Consider the following 26,218-nt stretch of genomic DNA (forward strand, 5'->3'; position numbering starts at 1 on the left):
TCTCTAATGTTTAAACCTAATGCTAATAGCTATCGTCGCCTCATACAATGGGAGCTGATAGCTATCATTACCTAATACAGTAGGTGGTCATTTCTAATCATCAGCACTCATTAAATGCTTTTAATGTCATTAATGTAACTAGGATCACTCTTGTTTTCAGATAGGAATTGTTGTTGCATAACACAGACATAAGTGCAGCAACCAGTGTTAGCACTTTTAACACTAAAATTGGTGGGGTAACAGGTAATGTGTGATTTCTCGTTTTTAAACAAAATGTAGAGTAAATAAAAGTCAAATTTTGCAAATCCATAAATTAAGTGGGACCGTAGGACACGATAACATGCTTTTGAAATGAATTGAAATGTAAGGGATGATGTGATCATGGTAGTTTCTTGCAGTTTTTAAGATCACATGTTTGCACATGATCACACCGCTACATGCAGTTTGAAAGTGAGACTAGAGATTTGAAGAACTTTATTTAATGGTGATATATATAGATTGGATTCCTAACAAAAGCTGTGCTAATAAAGTACCTCAAAACAAAGTTGATCAGGGTTATTTGAATGGGGATCAATGGGCTATTATATGAATAGGAATGGAGTAAAATGGTTTGAACTTTTCAAGGGAATCAACTGTATTGTTAGGAGAGAGGGTGAGGAATATTGTCTGGAGTATTATCCCCCCTCATCCTGTCCTCTCTGCAGGCTTCAACACAGGCGGCCATACCATCCTTCTCCAACGCCTTTACTCTATTGTCCAGCTCAATGGGATTGCCCTCACTTTGTTCCACTGCTACCTATCCAGCATTGGCTTCTCTTCTTACCATCTGTACCGTTACCTCCAGATTCCCCCAAGGATCTATCCTTAGCCCCCTCCTCTTCTACATTTACACATTGCACCCTAGGACATCATCCATAGTCATGTGGTCAGTTCCACAAGTATACCAACGACATTCAACTCTATCTCTCCGCCACCTCTCTTGATCCCTCCCCCCGCCTCCACCACCCCCCCCCCCCACTGCCTCTGTGCTGTCAGACTACTTATCTAACATCCAGTCCCTACCACAAACTCCTTACCCTTGCCACTGACCCTATACCCCACCCCAGTCATTGTGTCAGGCTGAACCTTGACTGTTCGCAGCATTGATGTCCTATTCAACCCCGAGCTGAGCTTGCAACTCATATCCTCTCCATCACAAAGACTGCCTACTTCCACTAACATTGCTTGCCTCCGTCCCTGTATCAGCCGAGCTGCCGGTGAAACCCTCATCCTTGTCCTTGTCACCTCCAGACTTGACTATTCCAATACTCCCCCTGGCCAGGATCCCATCCTCCACTCTTTGCAAATTTCAGCTCAACCTAAATTCTGTTGTCCATATCCTATCTTACACCAAGTCCACTGTCCCTGACTAATATAGGCTCCTGATGCCCTAACGCCTCAAATTTAAAATTCTCATCCTTCTGTCTAAATCCCTCTCTACCCCTGTTACCTCCTCCAGCTCTACATACCCACCCCCAACCTTGAACTCTCCATTCCTCTGATTCTTACCTCTCGTGTGTATCCCACCTGTCCCCCTTCTCCCTACCATTGGCAGCCATGCCTTCAGCAGCCTAGACCCCACGCCCTGGAATTCCCTCCCTAAACTTGACTTCAATGGAAATGAAAATCAGGAAAGATGTAAAACGGGCAGCTGAATCGATATCACCCGTTTTCCACTATCGGCCAAAGTCAAAATTACCCCCGTAGTTTTTATTAACCTAGAGTTAAAAAAATCGGCAGGCTGAAGATCTGAGATCTGTCGTTGGCTTAAAGCCCATGGAACCGGTAGGTAAATTCCACTGCTAAGGGAAACTCTTATTTAAATTGTCACAGAGAGCTCTTGCTGTCATATTATTCAACTGCAGCATTGCAGTATAAGATAGATCGGTGTAAAATACCCAAAGGCCTGAATGTTTTGACACTGTCAGGTCCCAGTCTAATATGTCGGCAAATAAAATGTATTCACTGTTGTAGGCAGACTGTCAGCAACTCCATTGGTTTTATTTGTACCAATTTATAAAGGATCCCACAGATTGATGCATGGCAGCAACTTGTCAAATTTGGTTAAAATTCAATACTTGCACATTAACAGGCAGCAAAGTGCTTTAAAAACAATGCATACATCCAGTGCCTGATGAGAAGAGACTGCTTAAACATAGTTTAAAATATGACAGACACTTTTAAATTTAATGAGATGGCAATTGATATTCACAGATGGACTTACAGCAGATGGAAAGATAACGTCACAACTCCATTCCTTCTGCTTCTGCAGATATGTAGTGACCTTTTCTTTTTTCAAAATATGAATATCCTTTTTTCTGTACAACTCCACAGTATTCTCAGAATAAATTGATCAATTCTAATCTTATTTTAGCTTTGATTTTGATGTTGAAGTCCTACTGCAATCTCAAAGGTATGTATTACCAACAAGAACTTGCTGTGCGTAAAGTGTGATCAGTTTTCCAACTGTACAATTTTTTAGCAATAAGCATTTCTACAGTGTTCCACAATGTGCTTTAGATGATAAATGCATTACTAATATTTGTTTGAATTCAATAGCATTACCTGTTCCATAATGTTGTGGAGCCTGTCTACTTCACAATCTATCACAAATCTCTTTTCCTGTTTTCGTTCCAGGTCTTCTAAAAGACGTCGGTAGCTAGCATCATTGAAATTCTCAATACAGATAGCGCTGACTTGCCAGCCATTCTGTCCTGCTTTTTCCATAATCGACTGCAGTATGGAATAACCTGCAATAGGTCATAAAACAAACTTCCTTTATGGAAAATTCACCTTTTGGTTGATGGTTAATTATAGAGTTTAGTGGTGGCTAACTATATAACTCAGATTTATCATTCTTTTAATGAATGAGATGGTGATGCTCAATAAAATCCATGAGATGATTTAAATAAGGAAAAGGTTTGGATTTGGTGTGCACCTCTTCTTAGGGAAAATTTATTAAATTGTAAAAAAAAAACATATTTTCATTTCAGCTCCTCCAATGCCACAAGGAAGAACTTTGGCTAGGACATTCTGAGACTTGGACATCTCCACAGGCAAAGTGCTCATCATTGTTTATCAGGAAATGAGTACTGGGGGCTGGACTGGCCTTGCCAATTCCCCCCCTTCCAAAGTAGAACACATAACAGCCACACAATTCACCAGCTATGAGCTTGAGTGGGAACGAGTGAAGCTCATTTAATAAGGACTGGCAAGTTTCAATTCTTTATTTTCTTTCAACCAGCCAATTTCAGTGCACAGCAGTATGATTGTAACTCAAAGAGCTTTAATTCATGGAAGGTTTTACCCATCACTTTGTATGAAACCATGTCACTGTTATAAAATGAAGCACAGCAAAGTAATGTGTTTTCATGGTACCAGACACTGACATAAAATGGTAAAAACATGTAAAACCAGAACCATTTTATGAAATACAACATGACAAAGAAGTGTTTTAGATTGGAGTAAAATCAATACTGAGAGACACAGAGTCAGTGGAGGAAGATCACAAACTACAAATGTCAATCAAATTATCTCATCAGGACGACAATAACTAAGAGACTGTATCTGATTAGTAGATTTATGTATTTATTAAACATTTTGACATATCTTCATGCAATTATTTCCAAATACATGTTTGTCATGTTTGTATAAGTACAGTGGTAGAGAAAAAAAATCTAATTTTCAGAAGTGATAGAATAAAGCATATTATAGATGGTTCTGCATCAGCCTGAGGCATATCAAACCTTTGACATATTATTGCACAGTAGACTGCATTGATTCTCAGAAACAGCACATTGCAGCAGGATCAAACTGCACTGGGAACTGGAGATGCTGAAAGCTAGTCTTTTAGTAAGAATTTATTTATCACTGATCCAGCAGGACTATGAGGACTACTTGGTTTATGAACCTTACATTAACACACACACACACATGAACACACAGGCATACACACATTTTACTTCCAAAGGAGAAATAAAAAATATCTTTGAATTTAGGTGGGTTTGTTAAAATAGTGAGCCAAGGAATTTCATATGGATGTGTTAAAATATTCATTTCTAATACCACACAGTGCAATTTTAACCTTTTGTCTTTATATCGATCTGATCACCAATGAAGTGGTGGTGCATTACTGCTCAGCAAGATCAAAAATACAGTGATTTCTTTTCCCCTTCAAATCCCTGCTTGATGCTCCTAAGGGCACTGACTCATGTTGGGGTACGCTTCCACAGATGTCAGCCACCCTCCAAGTAACCATTGTTCATGTGATAGTCTAGACAGTGAGCTGTGGCAGGCTTTTTAACAGAGAGGGGACATCAAAGCCAAGCTTAATTCTGTCCTCACCTAATACCCACACACATATAACATTTGCACCAGACAAGTGCCAGGCAATGACCATCTCCAACAAGAGAGAGTCTCACCACCTCCCCTTGACATTCAATGGCATTGGCATCGCCGAATCCCCCACCATCAACATCCTGGGGGTCACCATTGATCAGATACCTAACTGGACTAGCCACATAAATACTGAGGCTACAAGAGCAGGTCAGAGGCTGGGTATTCTGCGGCGAGTGACTCACCTCCTGGCTCCCCAAAGCCTTTCCACCATCTACAAGGCACAAGTCAAGAGTGTGATGGAATACTCTCCATTTGCCTGGATGAGTGCAGCTCCAACAACACTCAAGAAGCTCGACACCATTCAGGACAAAGCAGCCTGCTTGATTGTCACCCCATCCACCACCCTAAACATTCATTCCCTTCACCACTGGCACACCGTGGCCGCAGTGTGTACCGTCTACAGGATACACTGCAGCAACTCGCCAAGGCTTCTTTGACAGCACCTCCCAAACCCATGACCTCTACCACCTAGAAGGACAAGGGCAGCAGGCACATGGAACAACACCACCTGCACGTTCCCCTCCAAGTCACACACCATCCCGACTTAGAAATATATCATCATTCCTTCATTGTCGCTGGGTCAAAATCCTGGAACTCCCTTCCTAACAGCACTGTGGAAGAACCTCCACCACATGGACTGCAGCGGTTCAAGAAGGCGGCTCACCACCACCTTCTCAAGGGCAATTAGGGATGGGCAATAAATGCTGGCCTCGCCAGCGACGCCCACATCCCATGAACGAATAAAAAAAATGTGCATGTTCCAGCAGAAACAACTAGACAGCAATCAAAAGCGCGAGCCCTGGTTGATTTTTAGTCCAGGGCGCTGAGGTAATTGTAGTGCTCCATTACTGCCCCAGCTGAGATTAGCTAACTGAGCACAGACAGGAGGTCAAACGTAGGATTTTCCTGGTCTGTATGATGCTGTTACACACCTGACAGTGTATTTACCGGCTGAGCCAAAGGAAGCCTGTTGAGGTTTTTTAAAAGAGACTTTGCACAAATTCAAAGAAAATGTATGTGTTATTGTTCCTTTTATCCAAAAAGAACAATTATTCAATAAATGGTTGAGACAATTTTTGGTTACCAGCTAGCTCTTGCTGTCACATTGATGTATTGCTGATACATTAGTCTTCAAAACTTGCCTATCTTTAATTTAGGTGCTGGATTCCTTCATAATGAGATTTGTTTCACACTAGACATGCTCTGCCTCTGGTTCTCTCTTCCAACTTCCAGTAGCCTTTTCTACAGTTATCAACACATAACATTTAGTCATTTCAGTCGCTTCACACCTCTTTCTATTTTTGAACTTTAACATACATCAATATACAATTCAATTAGTTGACATTGTGCTCAATTGGTACTTCATACACTGATAGTTTACAGTTATTCACTGAATGTGTTGAGCAGGATGTACATGTTTAGACAGTACTGCCTGACAACAATTGCGATATTCTCTCAATTCTTTGAACCTGCCACTTTACGCGTTGTATAAATGTAAACTTCAAGGAGTGGGGAGGGAATAGAGTATTGGAACAGTGTTGGCGTTGGTACACCTGGGCCCCGCTATTAATGGGGAGGCATGGAGGGTGCGGGGGAGCATGGTATTGAGGGGAAAACCTGGCAGGTCCAGGGACGTGGAAGCCTTGCCGACCTGAGTGGCAGGGCCTCATTTAAATAACCTGCTGCAGACTCTCACCCGACAACCGGCCAAATTGGTCTGCAAGCAAGCGGCAGGAAGCAGCAGTCGGAGACCTGTAGAGCAGGTCCCTGGCAATTAGTGGGTCTGGCCATGATCGGGGAAAGGGGAGGGTTTGCTGCGATCGGGGGGAAGGGAGGTCTTGCCATAATTGGGGTGAGGGGGGTGGGTAGCCCGGTGCAAGGGGGGGCCTAAGACTTCCTTGTGAGGCCCAGAGGAGCACTCCTGCCCTTCCTGGCCTACAAGGAAACAGGAAAAATAAATTTAAAACTTACCTTCTGAGCTTCCCTGGCCCAGGATCTGGCTCTCGGCAAGTTTTGTCTCATGGGGAAACCAACACTGCATCCCCATCGCCCCCTGCTCAGGCCTCAGATCGGGTCGTGATGACGGCATTGGACCCAATCTGCATATTTAAAACAGGACACCGCTTCCTTCCTGCGGGTGCTCTGCTTGCCTGCTCAAAAGAGCAGGTTAATAAGGGGACACGGCTGGAAAGAAGCAAAACCAGAGGGGGTAAGTGACTCCTGGGGCATGATTTTGACCCCGAGATGGGAAGGGGGCGGGGGTCAAATTGCGGACGGTAAACCCGGAAGTACGAGTTTTCCGGATGTCCTTATGATTTTGAAGTAAGGACATCTTTTATTTATTTTGTTGGTTTGCTGTCCGACTGGCCGGCCTGATCGCCAGGCTGGTCTCAGTCGGACGGGAGAGCAGCGAAGGAGAGGACATGTTCAGGTAAGTCTTCAGGTAAGTCTTTGTTTGTATGGATGGAGGGAGGCATGGGGGCATGGGTAAGCAAGGGGGCAATGGTTGGCAAGAGAGCATGGGTTGGCACGGGGCATGGGTGGGCATGGAGAATGGGGGCACAGGGGCATGCGGGCACCGGTGGGCATGGGGGTCACAGGGGTGAGTCAGTCCCGGAGGGAGGGATCGGGGGGTCAGTCACGGGGAGGTGTCAGGATCAGGGGTCATTGCTGGGGCCCGCAATTGTTGGGAGGTTGGGAGGGGTAATCGGAGGTCATTGCGGGAGTCCACGTTTGTTCGGGGGGGGAAAATCTGGGGTCATCGAGGGGGTCCACGATAGTTATGGGGGGTCGGAGATCGGGGGGGGGGTGGTCCGCGATCGTTGGGTGGTCGCTGCAGGTAGGTTGCTGGGCCCGGGGTAAGCAATCCTGCTCCTCTGGGCTCACAAGCTGTGCCAGAAAGGCATTTACCTGTTAGTTTCGGGCCTTCTCGCCTTCTTTCACGTGGCATGAAGAAGGCCGGGGAATCCCGGCCCCCAGGATTGGAAACTCTGAAAAAATGGAGGCTCGCAGCCTCCTTGAAAGGTTTTAATCACCAACCTGCCTCCTGGGAGCGGGTTGGTCGCTCGGCCCTCGTCTTGCCCTAGTAAAAATCGGAAGTGGGCAGATTGGAGGCGGGTTAGGGGCATGCCTGAAATGGTTGCAATATTGAATGCCCCCTTGCCCCCAATCCACCCGTTTTTCCCTTTTAAAATCGTGCCCCTGTTATTTTAACTGACCCCCCCCCCCAACCCTGTTTCCACTAGGTGGGGGAAGTTAAAATTAGGGCCCTAGTCTCACGTGGCAGAATTGGGGCTGACCAGGGGGACAATTTTTTTTTTTGCATTATAGTTCACCTGTCTTTATAAAAAATTTTGCACATAACACACTGAGTAGTAGTTAATAAAAAAAAATAAAATGTTCTGTTTTATTTAGAGTACTTGACTGGCAAGAATTTATGTATTAAATTTTATTCCACTGTACAAAGTCAGAATATAGGCACGTTACACCAATTTCCTCTGATACTTGAAATCTAAACTGATGTTATTGCTCTAAATTTGGGCTTCCCCTCTACAATGAGCTGTCCCTATTTACACTGCAGATTACAGGGAGATTGCTCTGATTCTCAATGAACTTTAGTATAACTGCACACAAACTGCACCAGTGCTATTTGATGAAAAGCTGATGAACCTTAGTCACTGCCATGTTTACGTGGATTTCTGACTGAATTAGAGTGACAAGTTTAACACTGCCATGACCTTGGTTTCAGAGCGATACCAAACCCAAGACTGATTAGGTACTTTTTAAATACAATTTCCAAAGCAAGTGATTTTCTGATGTTTACATTAGCTAGAGTATAGTTTTATTGCCACTTTCAAACATACGCTTCCAAGTACAAATGGATTAACTGAAGCCACCTAAGAGACATCTGAAAACAAACCTGTCATTAGCCTTTGGCCTAAACAGTCTAGCTAAATAAATACTGCACTGCGTAGGGATTACTGAAGTAAAAGCTGGTGCTTTGGATTGAAGTCATTCTTTCCCTAGGAGTACAGACCTAGTGACAGTAATCATACATCTTAGTCACTGAGTAGCTGCTTTGTTCCAGTTTCAATAAGGGTTTAAATATTGGACAAGTCCCTCCTGTATTAGAATTATTAAACTATCATCTTATTAACATGTCTCTCATGCCTCATTTTGAAATAAATTTTTGGCTTATTTGTTGAAGTACAAATCACTGAAAAAATTCTTATCTAATTCTGGGTGGAGTGACCTTCACAAGTACAAGGCAATGGTATGAAACCCTTAATACATGTTGACAGTGTACAGGGTTCCAGAGTGTTTTAGGATGGCTGACATGCAAAATTTACACTGTGGGCTTTGAGTACTAGCAACAGTAATGCAACAATTGTGCACATGAAGCTGTGTTTGCGACCTTATGATTCTGGCCGTAGGGGCTCCCCGTGGTCGGGAAAAGCTCTACACAGCCTAGCTACGTGAAAACTGTATGCCTGGCGTGTACAAGATGTTTGGGAGCTCAGCTTATGACAGTAAGAAAATGGCACCCCCAGCAGCAAACACTGGGGGGAGGGGGGGGGGGGGGGGTGGCGGGGGAAGCCATTTTACACCTGCAGCCGGAGAATGGCCTCCTTCCGCGCTGTAACCTTTCTACTGGGCACGGGGGTCACAGTGCGCGATTAACCCGCGCCCGGACGTTGAGATGCAGGCAGCAAGTGAGATTCGTACTGCCGGATCATCTTCATGATTTCAGCATGTAGCCAACGCTACCTGCGCTGTTGGGTGACTACAAGCACAAGCAGGGGGCCTGATATGGGGCGTGGCCAGCACCACCTAAAGACAGCCTGCATCTCTTAAAGGGGAGGTGCACTGTCAATGGAATCGGTGGTGGAAGACAAGTGTAATGGCTGGACCTGAAAGAGAGCGTGCACCGAGATTCTCTGATGATGCACTGGAGGCCTTGGTGGAGGAGGTGAACGCACGGAGGGCCATCCTGTATCTGCAGGGTGGCAGGAGACCCTCCAGACACCAGCTGCAGAGGCAGTGGGAGGAAACGGCTCTGGAAGTGAATGCCAGGAGCATTGCACCACGCACATGGATGCAGTGCAGGAAAAAGTTCAATGATTTGACACGAGGTGAAGGTGAGTGAATTCAAGTGTCAAGTGGCACATCCTACCAATTGCACCACTGCACACACGATGCCCCCCCCCTCACCCACCCACCAACAAAGGCTTCCCATCCATATGCAATGCTGCACTTCAGATGCTGCATCTCACCCTCACATAGTACCACTCTTGCAATCCACACACCCACAACTCACAGGTCACACACACTGGCAGCTACTCAACCATGACAGGCACATCACCCAAACATCTTGCAGGGCACTGACTGATACACTTCCCTCTGCCTTGCAGGAGAAGGTGGCGCATTACAGGAGGCAGCAAGAAAGAACTGGAGGAGGACAGACATGCCTATACATCCTAACTCCTATGGAGGAGACCGTGCTGGTCATCATTGGAAAGGCCGTCGCTGTGGCGTGGCCACTGGCGGCACTGGAGGTCCCGATGAAGAGGGACTCTGCATACCTAATCCTCCTTCTCGTTGCCCACATCTCCCTCATCCCTCACTCTTTTCTGACTCACTTGCTGCAGATGGAATCAGCAGGCACGTCTTGCTTTCTCCTCTCCCTGCTCCACTACTCAACCCATCTCCCTTTATCATTGCAGATACCCAAGAACTGGAGCCGGCACCGTCCGAGGTGGAGGAGGAGGAGGGGGGCACTGAAGCCACACCGTCATTTGATCTGACACTCGCATCCTCCAGCTCAGTAACTGACACTGCGCGTCCTTTAGAGGTTAGGTTAGAGGAGGGATCTGCAAGTGGTGAGACACTGAGCACAAGTGCGCAGGAGACGGAGCGGGGGGAACGGATACCACAGGTGCCAGCTCGCTGGAGGGCAAGGTCACAAACTGGTTCTGCTGCAGAGGAGTCAGATGATGACTTCAATGGGCCAGGCTACAGAAGAAGGCTGACAGGCGTATACAACCAAATGCTTGGTGTACTGAAAGCCTGCCAGAAAGCCTGTGCACATGTCAAGGGGCATGGAGGAGTCCAGCTCCAACTTGGCACAGGGCTTTGCCCAGAGCTTGGAGCCCATTGTTTCCTACATGGAACGGGTGGTCACCTCCATCAGCACACCTGCTGAACCCACCATGATGCAATGTCTGATGACCAATGTCGCGGCTTCCATTGCAGCACAAACCAATGTCATCAAAGGTCTGGATGCTTCATTTGGGGCTCAGACTGCTGCATTACATGCTCAGACTGCTGCTATTGTGGCTCTGGGTACAACTGCATCACAGCACTCCAGCAATCCGTTCTCCAGCAGATCACTCGGAGTGCTGAAGCGCCGCCCTGGGAGAGTGGCAGTGGCACCATGGCAGTTGAACCTTCTGTCCTCTCTCAGGGTGACAGCATTCCTGCTCCCACCCCTGCCACTCCACCAGTGCCCTTGCTGTTGCTTGTCAGCCAGCCAGGCCAGACTGCTGCAGCCCATGCTGAGATGGTGCAGTCTGAAGCTGGGCCCTTCTTCGCCCAGACTGCTCGAGGTGCCATCTGCACTCTCCTCAATTGACGGTCAGCAGCCTTCCACCACCCCTGCTCCAGCCACTGGGGATGCACCTCATAGGAGCACTAGGAAAGGAAAAGGCACACGAACAATGGGCACTAAGGGAATGCACAAGGGTGAATAGTGTAATGTTGTTTACACGACTTCATGCGATGAGCTGTGGGAGGAAGCAGCGTGTAATCATAAGGAGGATGATTTGATGGTCACGTGGGAGCCGAAAGGTGAGGAGTGAAGGACAGTTGGTGACGGAAGGTGTTATTGAGTTTACTGATATCGCTCATGAATAAAGTGAGCACACAGAGACCTGGCAGACAGGGCCTGTCTACCTTGTTAGAATCATAGAAAATTTATGGCACAGAAGGAGGCCATTTGGCCCATCATGTCCGCGCCGGCCGAAAATGAGCCACTCAGCCTAATCCCACTTTCCAGCACTTGGTCAGTAGCCTTGTAGGTCATGGCACTTCAGGTGCACATCCAGGTACTTTTTAAATGAGTTGAGGGTTTCTGCTTCTACCGCCCTTTCAGGCAGTGGGTGAAAAATGTTTCCTCAGCTCCTCTCTAATCCGTCTACCAATCACTTTAAATCTATGCCTCCTGGTTATTGACCTCTTTGCTAAGGGAAATAGGTCTTTCCTATCCACTCTATCTAGGCCCGGCATGATTTAGTACACCTCAATTAAATCACTCCTCAGCCTCCTCTGTTCCAAAGAGAACAACCCAAGCCTATCCATCTTTCCTCATAGCTAAAATTCTCCAGTCCTGGCAACATCCTCGTAAATCTCCTCTGTACCCTCTCTAGTGCAATTACATCCTTCCTGTAATGTGGTGACCAGAACTGTACACAGTACTCAATCTGTGGCCTAACCAGTGTTTTATACAGTTCCAGCATAACCTCCCTGCTATTATATTCTATGCCTCAGCTAATAAAGGAAAGTATTCCATATGCCTTCTTAACCACCTTATCTACCTGTCTTGCTACCTTCATGGATCCGTGGACATGCACTCCAAAGTCCCTCAGTTCATCTACACCTTTCAGTATCCTCCCATTTATTGTGTACTCCCTTGCCTTGTTTGCCCTCCCCAAATGCTTCTCCAGATTGAATTCCATTAGCCACCTTTTCTGCCCACCTGACCAGTCCATTGATATCTTTCTGCAGTCCACAGCTTTCCTCCTCACTATCAACCACACGGACAATTTTTGTATCATCTGCAAACTTCTTAATCATGCCCACTACATTTAAGTCCAAATCATTAATACATATCACAAAAAGCAAGGGACCTAGTACTGAGCCCTGCGGTATCCCACTGGAAACAGCTTTTGAGTCACAAAAACACCCGTTGACAATTATCCTTTGCTTCCTGCCACTGAGCCAATTTTGGATCCAACTTGCCACTCTCCCTTGGATCCCATGGGCTTTTACTTTTTTGACCAGTCTGCCATGTGGAACCTTGACAAATGCCTTGCTAAAATCCATGTGGACTACATCAAGTGCACTACCCTCATTGACCCTCCTTGTTACTGCCTCAAAAAATTCAATCAAGTTAGTCAGACACGACCTTCTCTTAACAAATCCATACTGACTGTCCTTGATTACTCCGTGTCTTTCTAAGTGACGGTTTATCCTGTCCCTCAGAATTGATTCCAATAATTTGCCCACCACCGAGGTTAGACGGACTGACCTGTAATTACTCGGTCTATTCCTCGCTCCCATTTAAACAATGGTACAACGTTAGCAGTCCCCCAATCCTCTGGCATCATGCCTGTATCCAGAGAGGATTGGAAAATGATGGTCAGAGCCTCCGCTATTTCCTCCCTTGTTTCTTTTAACAGCCTGGGAAACATTTCATCGGACCTGGTGATTTATCTACTTTCAAAGATGCTAATCCCCTTTGTTTATCCCATCCAATATTTCACACTCCTCCTCCTTAACTACAATGTCTGCATCATCCCTCTCTTTTGTGAAGACGCAAATTATTGATTAAGAACCATACCAACATCTTCCGCCTCCACACACAGATTACCTTTTTGGTCTCTAATAGGCCCTACTCTTTCCTTAGTTATCCTCTTGCTCTTAACGTATTTATAAAACATTTTTTGCTTTTTCCTTGATTTTACTTGCTAATATTTTTTCATGCCCTCTCTTTGCTTTCCTAATTTCCTTTTTAACTTCATCCCTGCACCCTCGGCTTTCTGTAGAATTGAGTTTTCGGTGTCTGTCATAAGTTTTCTTTCTCTGTCTCTTCTTACCCTCTATGCTCCTTGACATCCAGGGGGCTGTAGATTTGGCAGCCCCACCCTTTCTCTTTGTGGGAACATGTTTACTCTGCAACCCTTGAATCTTCCCCTTGAATGCCTCCCACTGCTCTGACTTTGATTTACCTTCAAGTAGCTGTTTCCAGTCCACTTTTGCTAAATTACTTCTTAGCTTAGTAAAATGGGCCTGTCCCCAATTGAGAACTTTAACTTCTGTTCTGTCTTTGTCCTTTTCCATAACTATGCTAAAACTAACTGAATTATGATCACTACCACCAAAATGTTCTCCCACTGATACTCCTTCCACGTGCCCAGCCTTATTTCTTAAAACTAAGTCCAGAACTGTCCCCTCTCTTGTTGGGCTTGCTACGTACTGGCTAAAAAAAGTTCTCCTGAATGCAATTTAAGAATTTTGCACCCTCTATACCCTTCACACTGTTTATGTCCCAGTTAATATTAGGGTTGAAATCCCCTACTTTCCCCTACTGCCCCTCTCTTTTTGCACTTCTCAGAAATTTGCCTACATATTTGATCTTCTATCTCCCTCTGACTGTTTGGGGTTCTATAGTACACTCCCAGTGGTGTGATTGCCCCTTTTTTTGTTCCTTAGCTCAATCCATATGGCCTCATTTGATGATCCTTCTAACATAGCATCCCTCCTCACAGCTGTAATTGTTTCTTTAACCAAAATTGCCCTCCCCTCTTTTTTTATCTCCTTCTCTATCTCATCTGAAAACCCTGTAACCAGGAACGTTGAGCTGCCAATCCTGCCCCTCTTTAAGCCATGTTTCTGTAATAGCTAAGATATCGTACTGCCATGTGTCTATCTGTGCCCTCAGCTCATCTGCCTCATTCACTATGTTCTTTGCATTGAGATATATACTTTTAAGCACTGCCAAACTCCCTTGCTGTTTAATTTCTAACCTTTGATTCCTCTGCCTTCCTAAGTCACACACTAATTTTTTGCCTTCTATCTCCAGTTCTGATTCTGTCCCATCTGAATCTACACTCAGGTTCCCACCCCCCTGCCAAGCTAGTTTAAACCCTCCCCAACAGCACTAGCAAACCTCCCTGCAAGGATATTGGTCCCGGCCCTGTTGAGGTGCAACCCGTCTGGCTTGTACAGGTCCCACCTCCTTTAGAACCAGTCCCAATGGCCTAGGAATCTAAAGCCCTCCCTCCTGCATCATCTCTCCAGCCACGCATTCATCTGCACTATCCTCCTGTTTCTATACTTGTTAGCGCATGGCACCAGGAGTAATCCGGAGATTACTACCTTTGAGGCCCTGCTTCTTTCTCTTTTTTCTAACTCCTTAAAATCTTCCTGCAGGACCTCATCCCTCTTTCTATCTATGTCGTTGGTACCAATATGGACCACGACCTCTGGCTATTCACCCTCCCCCTCCAGAATGTTCTGCAGCCGCTCAGTGACATCCTTGACCCTGGCACCAGGGAGGCACCATACCATCCTGGACTCATGTCTGCGGCCGCAGAAATGCTTGTCTGTTCCCCTAACTATAGAATTCCAGCACTATTGCTCTGCTGACCTTTCCCCTTCCACCCCCGCCCCCTGTACAGTTGAGCCACCCATGGTGCTATGGTCTTGGCTCTGGCTGCACTCCCCAGAGGAACCCTCTCCCTCACCAGTATTCAGAACTGAATACTGGTTAGAGAGCGAGATGCCCTCAGGGGTCTCCTGCACTACCTGCCTGATCCTCCTTGTCTGTCTGGCGGTCACCCAGTCCCTCTCTGCCTGCACTCTCTTAAGCTGCGGGGTGACCACCTCCTGAAACGTGCTATCCACGTAGCTCTCAACCTCGCAGATGCACTGCAGTGATGTCAGCTCCCGCTCAAGCTCCGAAATCCTGAGCTCGAGCTCCTCCAGCTGATGACACTTCCTGCACCTGTGGTTGTCCAGGACACAGGAAGCGTCCTGGAGTTTCCACATGGCACAAGTTGTGCATTCAACGGGTCTGAGCTGCCCTGCCATGCCTCTGTTTATTAGATTATTAACTAAACTTAACAAAAATAAACTAAAGACTTAAAAAAAAGCACTCACCAGAAAAAGAAACACTCACCAATCAGCTACTCACTAATCAGCTCCTTCCCTTGTGTTGACGTCACTTTGTTTTTTTTCTCTCTCTCCCTGACGCTCGAGCTCGGCCGCTCCTCCTGCGCTCCTGACTCCCGCCTTTTTATGGGCCCCTCCTCTGCTCCGCCACCTCCTTGCCTCTTCTTCCACTTCCTCCTCCATCTCCTCCTCCTCCTCCGCCTCTTCCTCCTCTGCCTCAGGGTCTCACCGGATAGGCGGTGGCAAGGGCTGTCCTCTCTGTCCTCTCATAAGGGCGAGGTTGTGCAGCATGCAGCATAAACTGACGAATCTTGACACCTGCAGGGCTCCTCCAGAACGGTCCAGGCAGCGGAAGCGTTGCTTTAGGATGCCTACTGTGGGCTCGATGACGTTTCATGTGACCGCATGGCTCTCACTGTAGGCTGCTCTGTATGTGTACGTGTGTTCCTGACCGGAGTGATGAGCTACCTCCTGAAGGGATAGCTGTTGTCGCCCAGCAGCCAGCCTTTGACTTGCCGTGCCAGTTGAAAGATAGGTGGGATGTTGCACTGCCGCATAAGTTGTGATGTGGAGTTGAGATGTGGAGCACCCATGGCAATACGTGTGCAGTCAATGGCACCCTGCACCATGGGGAAGCCTGCAATGCGAGCAAACCCTCGTGCTCGCTCATTCTGCTGCTCTCTGTCAAGAGGGAACGTTATGAATCTGTTGCACAGCTCGTATAGAGCCTCAGTGACCTCCCTTATGCAGCAGTGCACTGCAAACTGCGAGATGTTGCACACATCGCCAGCAGCGGCCTGAAAGGACCCAGAGCCGTAAAAGTTCAGAGCTACGGTTGACTTCACAGCCACAGGCATTGCTGTCCTTGGCCTGCTCTGAGGGTGCAGTTTTGGCTGAAGCAGTTGCCATATCTCTGTCACGACCTCTTTTGTGAACCGCAGCCATCGGATGCACTGATCTTCACTCAGGTTGAGGTAAGAGCATTGGCCCCTGAAGGTCCTCATTGGCTATGGCCTCCTGCTCAGTGCCCTGCGCCTCCTCCTCCTCCCTCTCCTTGCAGCTTGACCTGCTCTGCATGGCCTCTCTGCATGCTCCCAGTCGTGTTCAATGCCCAGCGGGAGCCCTAGCAGGCCACCCATTGTTGGCAGAAACCTTGTTCAGCACACTGTTGTAAATGCCACCAACAGTAATGCAGGACCTACCAGACCACTCTCTATATAATATTGCAACTTTCTCCAAGTAGAGGAAGCTTCAACAAACACATACAATTGTACCAGCAGCCAGAAGCAATAATCCAGCAACTAACCTGCAACACCTGCATAATCTCTTTAAATAGCACTGGTGGGGGGTCCTCCAGGCTGTTTATGACCTGTTCAGCTGTGCGTGGTTAAGACAGTGTGTTGGCTGGAGCGTTGAGTTCCAAAATTGCATCTATCCCTTTAAATCAGCGTCGCTCACTTATCTACTGCATATTCTCCCTATTTTACATGGTGCCGGCGTTCGTTATCTGCACATGCGCGAATGCTTTTACCAAAATGGTGTCCGGCGCAGCACGCGTGGTCCTTAGGAGGCTGCGTAACGTCTACAAAACGGGCGCTATGCGGTCCAATTGGTAGCCCAAGTTGTTTCCAGGAACAGTGAAAGAAACCATGTCATTTGATGATGTTCGGTCGCTTTGAAGGCAGGCACACAGCCTCTATCCTTAGACATCTCTGCCTCTGATGGTATGGTAATATTAAAGTGCTATTAAACACACTTCTCTTTCTAGTCAGATCATTACCATCTAAAGTTCAACAAATACTGAGATAAAATTGGCTCTGGTCTCTATAGACTAGAAATTACTTTTGGCAATATCAGCAGATGACATGACCCATAGATGACATTCCTCACTCTGTTTACTTTGGCAGAGATATTAACTAATTTAAAATAAATAGATTTCCCCTGTGTTAAAACAGCAGACAGAAGAATGTCATATCTGCTAATATTACCAACAATAATTTTTAGGCTCATATTACGTGTGCTACTGTTGACATCTATTTTACCTCTCCTGCTGAGATGCATCATTCAAATACGACTGACCTCTGTAAATGACAAGCAGTCAATCCGTGCTGAGGCAGCCAAGTTTGTATCAGGCAGCATGCACAAATATGTATTCAGAAGGACACAAGAAAGCATGGAACCAGAAAAGGCCCATCAGTCTCGTTCCTTCCACAGACCGTGTACAATACACTCTCTTGTACTCTCTGCACCAATTTAATCCCTTGTCCATGAATGTAAAAAAATCAGTTCTGAAGTTGAAGCTATGTCAAGACACTTGTGGGTGCTCATACCTGAGAATGTGGTAATAATCAGCTTCCTGATTGACAAGAGACCATTTAACACCACCTCCTGTGCAATCAGGAATATTGGGAGGCTGCAATTACTTTTCCTACCCCAGATATACCAGGCAATGGAAAATTACGTAATCTCTCATGCTGACAATACTTCCATACCCTTGGGACCCTCTGAATGAATTCCTGCCCTGACACCAGAAAGCACATTGGAGAATTCTGGTTCATGCGAAGATTCACCTGTGCAGATGATCTCTGCATCGCCACCCAATTAGAGAGATTTGAGGACATTCAACGCATACTAAGTGACTCCATGAGTGTACTTGGAGAATACTATCATACATGGTTCCTGAATGCCAACCCTTGCAAGACACAAGTGTGTGCCTTCCGCTTGAAACACCGTCAGGCCAAGCAAAAACTCAATCCTCGAGCACTATGAGTATCCGGAGTACCTTCGGGTCGGTGTACATTAGACTAAACGCTGATATTCAAAGAGAAGATCAAGAAGCTGAAAAAGAAACTAAACCCCAGGAACTGTGTACTCCAAAAACTGGCCAACACAAAATGGGGAGCTGACCCAAGAACACTCCGAGCAACCAGTCCCCCTTGCGTTATCCAATTGCCGAGTACTGTGTCCCAGTGTGGTCACATTCAAGCCATACACACAACATTGATACTGAGCTCAATCAATTCTGTAGGATCATCTCGAGGATTTTCAAATCAACTGCCACCCACTGCCATTATACTGCCTCTTGGGAATTGCACCACCTTCAATAAAAAGGAGGGATATAAACAGATGCATGACTCTAGTCAGATGAGAAACGACCCCCCACCACCACCCCCCAGATATGAATGTGGAGCGCCTATGCAAACAATTGAACACTGCCTGATGCAGTGCCACCGTCAACATCCTGTACTCCAGATGAACTATTCGAGGTAAACGACAACACCAGATCCTGACATATGCCAAGTTGTTGCAGTCTGCAGTTGGGCCCTCTCAGGCCTAACCTTCTAGAGGTCATCGATCAAGAGCATCTCATGAGCACTTGATTGAACCACAGCAGCCTCTCTTCTTCCATGTTGCAGTCAAGGTCACTGCAACCCTGAATTTCTTTCCCTTCAGCTCTTTCCAGCTGCCACAGGGGATATCAGCAACATCAGTCAATCTGCATTTCATGCTCGTATTAAACAGCTGACTGATACGTTGTTTGTTACATATTCAGCACTTTTCCCAAGGACATGAAGAAAAAAAGCCCCTTTACATTTCAGAGCCTGCAGTGTCGACTAAAGGAAATTTTACAAATTTTAAGGTCAAGTATTCACAAGCTACTACAAGAGAAATGTCTCCAAAGGCTCCATACAGCTTTACCTGAGAGCAATTGTGGATCCCTTTAAATGATGTGTGAATGGGTAGAATTCCCATAGGGGTTATTCCCAATCTCTCGCCGTTACTTTGGTTGATGGTAGGCGGAAACAGCCATTTGCGCCATTTCTCTGGGGTTTCTGCCAATCTTCCACCAAAGTTACAGTAGGAAATCGGGAGAACTCCTGCAGAAATTCTACCCCAAAATACTTAAAGATATATGACCTGCTACATCACAGTACTCCTTGCTTTTGTTTCAGCAGCAGATTAATGGAAACTGATAGAGCTCAGGAGCAGGAACCCTGGTAGAATTTTCTTCCTGCTAGCTGGTTGATGGTGAGGCCACTGATGACATTGCCATTGTTGCTTCTACTAAAGCACAAACAAGGGATTGAGCCTGGGACCTTTCTGGTCTGTGTGGCTCAGAGCCACACCACACTTCTCACAGCCATTGACGGAGGTTTTTTTAAAACTTTAGAATATATAATTCTTAATTTATTTTGTCATGGCTACAGTGCTAGAGACATTTAATAAATAGGGACTAAAACTGAATCAGGCAAAGGTCAAAGATCAGGAGAGATGGCAGAGCAAGTCTGACAAAAACACAGGGCACTTGTTAGATGCTGGAAAACACTAGCAAGAATACTACAGCAGAACACAGGAGAGATGAGTGGAGGCTCATCAGAAGCAAGTGAGAGGATGAAAATCATTCTTTCACTTGCTTCTGATTAAGAGACAAAAAAACTAGCAGAGTAGGTCAGACAAGAACAACCAGTGGAGCAGGTCAAAATACAAGATAGACACTAGCAAAGGGGATCAGAAACAGGCAAGAGACACAACAAACCACTATTGAAAACAAATAAATGATAAGATAGAAAACTAAAACTAAACAGTGAGACAGATGATTAAAAAACAGGAACCAGCACAGAGAAAATGAGTTTGAATTGCGATGAGTTCAAAACACAGAATTGGCCCACTGGGTCTGCAGCTCTGAGAATTATCTGAGGAAGGTTAAATTCGTCCTGTCAATATATTACTGGAAACATCAGCATGAGCACAAAACAGGAATCCCTTTTCATTAAAATTATTGACAGAAAACATTACACCTTCCCTCCCCAGTCTATGCTCACTACTCTCTCGCAGATATCCAGTGCCATAGAATGGTAGGACAGGGATTTGTTCTCCAAATTCTGTAGTCAGCATGACTGGGACTCGATACTTCCCTACAGACTGTGAGTTGGATAACCTGGTGGTTTGCTGTGCAACTCCTAGCAACCAGCCATGAGCTTTAATAATTATAGTCTTAAACCGACTGCCAGGCATTTAAGATAATTGTTTGATTTTTTTTCTGGAATCCATACATATCAGGCAGATGGGAAAGTTGGTATAACATAGGAAAATTCAAGGGAATATAAAATAGTAATGTCAGAGTGAAAGCATGTGATTCCCGAGTATCCACAGTATTTTGTTTTTGATTCCTGAATCATAGTTCCATTTTTTTTCCAGCAGTCTACTGGGAACTATATTGTATTTAATTTATTACTCATTGTTCAATAGCAGAAAGTACAGTCCTGATTTTAACTGGGAGCAAGAGGTGAGCATGGGGCTAGTGTGGCAAGCATTAAGCTTTCCCTGGCTCGCCAACGTGAGGCCCAGGCCATTTTAACTCCTGGGCCTCACAGAATCATAGAATCACAGAAGTTAATGGCACAGAAGGAGGCCATTTGACCCATTGTGTCTATGCTGACTGAAAAACAGCTATACAGCCTAATCTCACTTTCCAGCTCTTGGTCCGTTGCATTGTAGCTTATAGCACTTCAAGTGCACATCCAAGTACTTTTTAAATGCGATGAGGGTTTGTGCCTCTACCACCCTTTCAGGCAGTGAGTTCTAGACCCCCACCAGCCTCTGGGTGAAAACATTTCTCCTCAACTCCCTCTAATCCTTCAACCAATTACTTTAAATCTATGCTCCCTGGTTATTGACCACTCTGCTAAGGGAGATAGGTCCTTCCTAACCACTCTATCTAGGCCCCTCATAATAGGTCTCTAACAGGCCTCTACTCTTTCCTTGGTTATCCTCTTGCTCTTTAAGTATTTATAAAACATCTTTGGGTTTTCCTTGATTTTACTTGCCAATATTTTTTCATGCCCCCTCTTTGCTTTCCTAATTTCCTTTTTAATTTCACCCCTGTAATTTCTATATTCCTCTAGGCTTTCTGCCATATTGAACTCTCAGTATCTGATATAAGCTTCCCTTTTTTGCCTTATCTTACCCTGTATGCTCCTTGACATACGGTGAGGTGAGAGTGACTGCCCTTGACATCAAGGCAGCATTTGACTGAGTGTGGCACCAAGGAGCCCTAATTAAATTGAAGTCAATGGGAATCAGTATTTATAAAACATCTTTGGGTTTTCTTTGATTTAATTAAGTTAGGCCCGACTCCCACCCAAACCGACACCAGCTCCTGATGCTCCTGGGCCACATGGAAACATTTAAAAAATAAATTTTACTTATGTTTTCTCCCCTCCTCTGGGACTGCTGCTCCTTGGGTACAATGCCCCTGGCAAGGTTGGCACCGGGCACCGAACATGGCTGTCCAGAATTAAAAACTAGTCGGGGTCAGAATGACGTCAACAGACCCCGATTTTTGAATATCAATGAGGCCCTCATGTCTGGTGTGAGACCTTCGTTGGCTGGTCAGAACACACCTGTTAAAACAGTGTGTGGCGCGTAGCCAGCGACAATCAGGTGAATAGGTTACTACAAGGGTTTTAACTCCCCCCACCTGTTCTCGTCAGGTGTGCGGGTGGGAGGGGGGCTGCAAGGGGAATGAAGTCTTGTAGCTCTGGAAAATGAGTGTTCGTGCTCCATTGGTTGTGTGATTTCCCCTACTATTCACAGGTCATACAAAGTGAAGGCTTATTACACATCATGTGGAGCACTGTATTTCTCTCCCTGCCCTTCTCCCATTGAAACTAAGTACATACCACATCAGACAGATGCTAAGAAAAAAGCTGTAAATGCTGGAAATACACAGTTAAGTGGTGAAGGGTCACACCTGAAACATTAACCTTTTTCTTTCAGATGCTGACTGACCGGTTGTGCATTGCTATCACTTCCTGTTTTTACTTCAGATTCCCAGCATTGGTGTCTTTTTTCATCTCAAATGTTAAGAGATGCTTCCTGAGATAGTCTAGTTCTTTCATTACATGAGAAAAACAAGGCGAGCAGATCTTGTGCTGAATGAATGAAGCATTAACAAAATTAGTTCACATGTAAATAATCTGACAGCGAATAAAAAAGAAACAAACAAAAGAAGAGTCTAGTGAAAGAGGCAAACTAAATTGTCATAGCAACGAGTGAGGGTAAAGCAGGAATTTTGTACACGGAGAGAGCTTTCAACTAGCATTAAAAGAAATTTCTTAATCTACTTGGAGTTTTTAAAACTAACAGCGAGGTTGTTTTAAATATTTTCTCCCAATTTTCTCCCATTTCTTCTCAAGGCTGTTTGGGGTACAGTTCCACATGCATCTAACAGCTCTCTGACACCTCCTCCGAGTGGCCACTCTTGGTAAAATGTAAGGAATCTTACAACACCAGGTTATAGTCCAACAGTTTTATTTGAAAACTGTTGGACTGGTGTCAGCACACATTGGGGCCATAAGATGACAATCAGCAGTGAGGAACCTGGCCCTTGGACACTGAGACCAACTGTAGCTCACTCATCACTGTCCAGGCTGAGATCGGCTAATTCAGCACAGCCCTGGAATCAAACCTTCTTGGTCTGTAGGGTTCAGTACCGTAGCATATGATGCATTTATCTACAACTTTATTGGGGAGCCAATTAAGTGTTAGATCCTAAGTTCTCACGGGTGGTCAGGGACTAGATTTGGATGATGAGGTGAGCCATCTGTACTTATCAGCCCCTACATCACCGTTGTAAAGTGGAGTGGCCCACAACTGCTTGGTGAGGAGACCCAAGGCCCGTTGAGCCGAAGATAAAAAAATTGAATATAGCAGCTTTCAGCTCAGAAAGGAGCCATTCTGTCTAAACAACAACAACTTGCATTTATATAGCACCTTTAACGTAGTAAAACATCTGAGGGCGCTTCACAGAAGCAATTATCAAAAAAAATTTCCAGTACTGACAAAGGGTCATAGACCTGAAATGTTAACTCTGTTTCTTTCTCCACAGATGCTGCCTGACGTGCTGAGTATTTCCAGCATTTTCTATTTTTATTTCAGATTTCCAGCATCCGCAGTATTTTGCTTTTCACATAAGGAGATAGTCGGACAGATGACCAAAAGCTCGGTCAAAGAGGTAGGTTTTAAGGAGCATCTTAAAGGAGGAGAGGTAGAGAGATGGAAAGATTTGGGGAGAGAATACCAGAGATTAGGGTTTAGGCAGCTGAAGGCACGGCCACCAATGATGGAGCGAAGAAAATCGAGAATGCGCAAGAGGCCAGAATTGGAGGAGTGCAGAGATCTCGGAGGGTTGTAGGGCTGGAGGAGGTTACAGAGATAGGGAGGGGTGAGGCCATGGAGGGATTTGAAAACAAGGATGAGAATTTTAAAATCGAGGAGTTGCCGAACTGGGAGCCATTGTAGGTCAGTGAACACAGGGGTGAAGGGTGAACGGGACTTGGTGCGAGTTAGGATACAGGCAGCAGAGTTTTGGATGACCTCATCGACCCCCTTTAATGTGGGGGTCAGAAGATCCTCCCAAGGTGCACCCCCCCCTTCTCATTGGAAGATGGTAGGACATTGGAAATGGGGCAGAATCCTAGCAAAACTGGATTCTGTCCCATTTTCCAGCCTCCAATCTGGTGATCCGCTGTGATTTCGGTTTCACGCAGACTGGAATTTCGGGTCTTTACTATTCTCCATATTAAGAATGATTAACTTGTCCAGAAGCTGACAGCTAATAAATTAATCATCCTTAGATGGAGCAAACTGCCAGAGAATGAGGGTCATGTGTTAACAACATACATATATATCATATGAATGGCAGAAATCTACTAAATTACTCACTTACAAAATGGGGATAAGTTAAAGCTGATATGTCAGCCATAACTTCATTCAATTCAGTGTGTGTGTTGCCACTGGGACTGTCGCAGAGGTCCAGCATGGTGTGTTGAGTGGAGACTAGCATTGTAGTTTGAACTGTTTTGAGGTAGAAGGGCCTTTAGCAGTGTGGTGGTAGCTGAACTGCTGATGGCTGTCAGCTAAAATAGAAACAGAAAATGCTGGAAATACTCAGCAAGTCAGGCAGCATCGGTGGGGAAAGAAACAGAGTTAACGTTTCAGGTCGAAAACCTTTCATCAGAACTGGAAGAAGTTAAAGAGTTAACAGTTTATAAGCAAATACAGAGCCAGGGAAAAGGGGCGGGAGAGGGAGGGGAGGGGAGGAAACAACAAAAGGGAAGGTCTGTGATAGGGTGCAGGGCAAAGGTGATTAAATGATGAAAGAGATGATGGTGCAAGGCAAGGAGGGTGGTAATGGGACAAGTTAAGAAACAAAAGATGGGTCTAGAGGAGCTGTAAATGGAGACAGCAGAACCGTTACCAGCACCTGCTGTCCCACAAAAAAAATGGGAGCAGTGTCTACGGCCTGAAGTTATTGAAATCAATGTTGAGTCCGGAAGGTTGTAAAGTGCCTAATCGAAAGATGAGGTGCTGTTCTTCGAGGATCCGTTGAGCTTCATTGGAACAGTGTAAGAGGCCAAGGACAGAGAGGTCAGAGTGGGAGTAGGATGGAGAATTAAAATGGCAAGCGACCGGCAGGTCAGGGTCACGTTTGTGGACTGAGCGGAGGTGTTCAGCAAAGTGATCACCCAATCTGCATTTGGTCTACCCAATGTAGGGGAGACCACAGTGTGAGCAGCGAATACAGTATACTAAATTGAAAGAAGTACAAGTAAACCACTGTTTCACTTGGAAGAAGTGTCTGGGGCCCTGGATGGTGGGACGGGAAGAGGTGAACGGGCAGGTGTTGCATCTCCTGCGCTCACACGGGAAGGTGCCCTGGGAAGGGGAGCGGGTCTTGGAGGTGATGGAAGAGTGAACCAGGGTGTCACGAAGGGAACGGTCCCTGCGGAATGCTGAAAGGGGAGGGGAAGATTTGTTTGGTGGTGGCATCGGGCTGGAGGTGGCGGAGGATGATACGTTTAATATGGAGGCTGATGGGGTGGAAGGTGAGAACAAGGGGGACCCTACCTTGGTTCTGGGAGGAAAGGGAAGGGGTGAGGGCAGAGGTCCAGGAAATGGGACAGAAACGGTCGAGTGCCCTGTCACCTACAGTGGAGGGGACTCCTCGGTTGAGGAAAAAGGAAGACATGTCGGAAGCACTGGTGTGGAAGATGGCATCGTCAGAACAGATGCGACGGAGACGGAGAAACTGGGAGAATGGAATAGAACCCTTCCAGGAAGTGAGGTGGGAGGACGTGTAATCAAAGTAGCTGTGGGAGTCAGTGGGCATTAATAAGCTCTTAACAAAGTTAATTTTTTGCCATTTTATCTGTTATATGCCTTTCAGCTCTCAACATCTTGGAGTCTTTCAGAGAGTAGAGCTCATTTTTCACTCTATTTTCATTAATGACATTTTTTCCTCTGCTGTTTACTCAACACTTTTGTTAGCCTTAACACCAAGAGGAAAATATCGATGTAGGCATTTATAAATTATCACCAGTAAATCTCTCCATCCTGTTGCCCAAGACCTTAGTCGAAATCTCACAATCAGCGTTCACCAGCAATAAATGCTTGTACCTTCCACACTGGCTATAATCCTTCCCCCAAGTCAACACTGAGATTAAAGCTTATCGAGTCAGTTTGACATTTCCCAGCCTAATGCATCCAGCTGTATGGAGAAGTTGTGACTATTCCAAGGAAGATATTTCTGATAATATTTTACAATAAAGCCATCCAAAGCGAGTGACTTTACAGTCTCCATTTTTTCTACTGCTTGTTGTATTTCAGTTAATTTGGTTGGCCTGTCTAATAACGCTTTTTTCCTTCTGAATCTTGGGATCTACCACACTCTTGAAAGAACCATTCATAGTCCTCCCTCTTAATCTTACACTTCAAACTATAGCAGTGTGTATATTTTTAAAATCTGCAATCCAGGATTTAATTCTTC

The 26,218-nt window shown here is 45.6% G+C and overlaps 1 protein-coding gene across 7 annotated transcripts in view; it reads right to left on the reverse strand.

Moving 5' to 3' along the window:
• Nucleotides 1–26,218, reverse strand: part of LOC137322503 (glutamate receptor 4) — a 165,470-nt gene that overhangs the window by 106,002 nt on the left and 33,250 nt on the right. For all 7 annotated transcript variants that reach the window (XM_067985432.1, XM_067985430.1, XM_067985429.1 and 4 more), the window contains exon 4: nt 2,605–2,789. In XM_067985432.1, the coding sequence (XP_067841533.1) occupies nt 2,605–2,789 (185 nt within the window). The remainder of the gene's footprint in view (nt 1–2,604; nt 2,790–26,218) is intronic.

The sequence above is a fragment of the Heptranchias perlo genome, chromosome 6 (genome assembly GCF_035084215.1).
Source record: "Heptranchias perlo isolate sHepPer1 chromosome 6, sHepPer1.hap1, whole genome shotgun sequence".
NCBI classification, from domain to species: Eukaryota; Metazoa; Chordata; class Chondrichthyes; order Hexanchiformes; family Hexanchidae; genus Heptranchias; species Heptranchias perlo.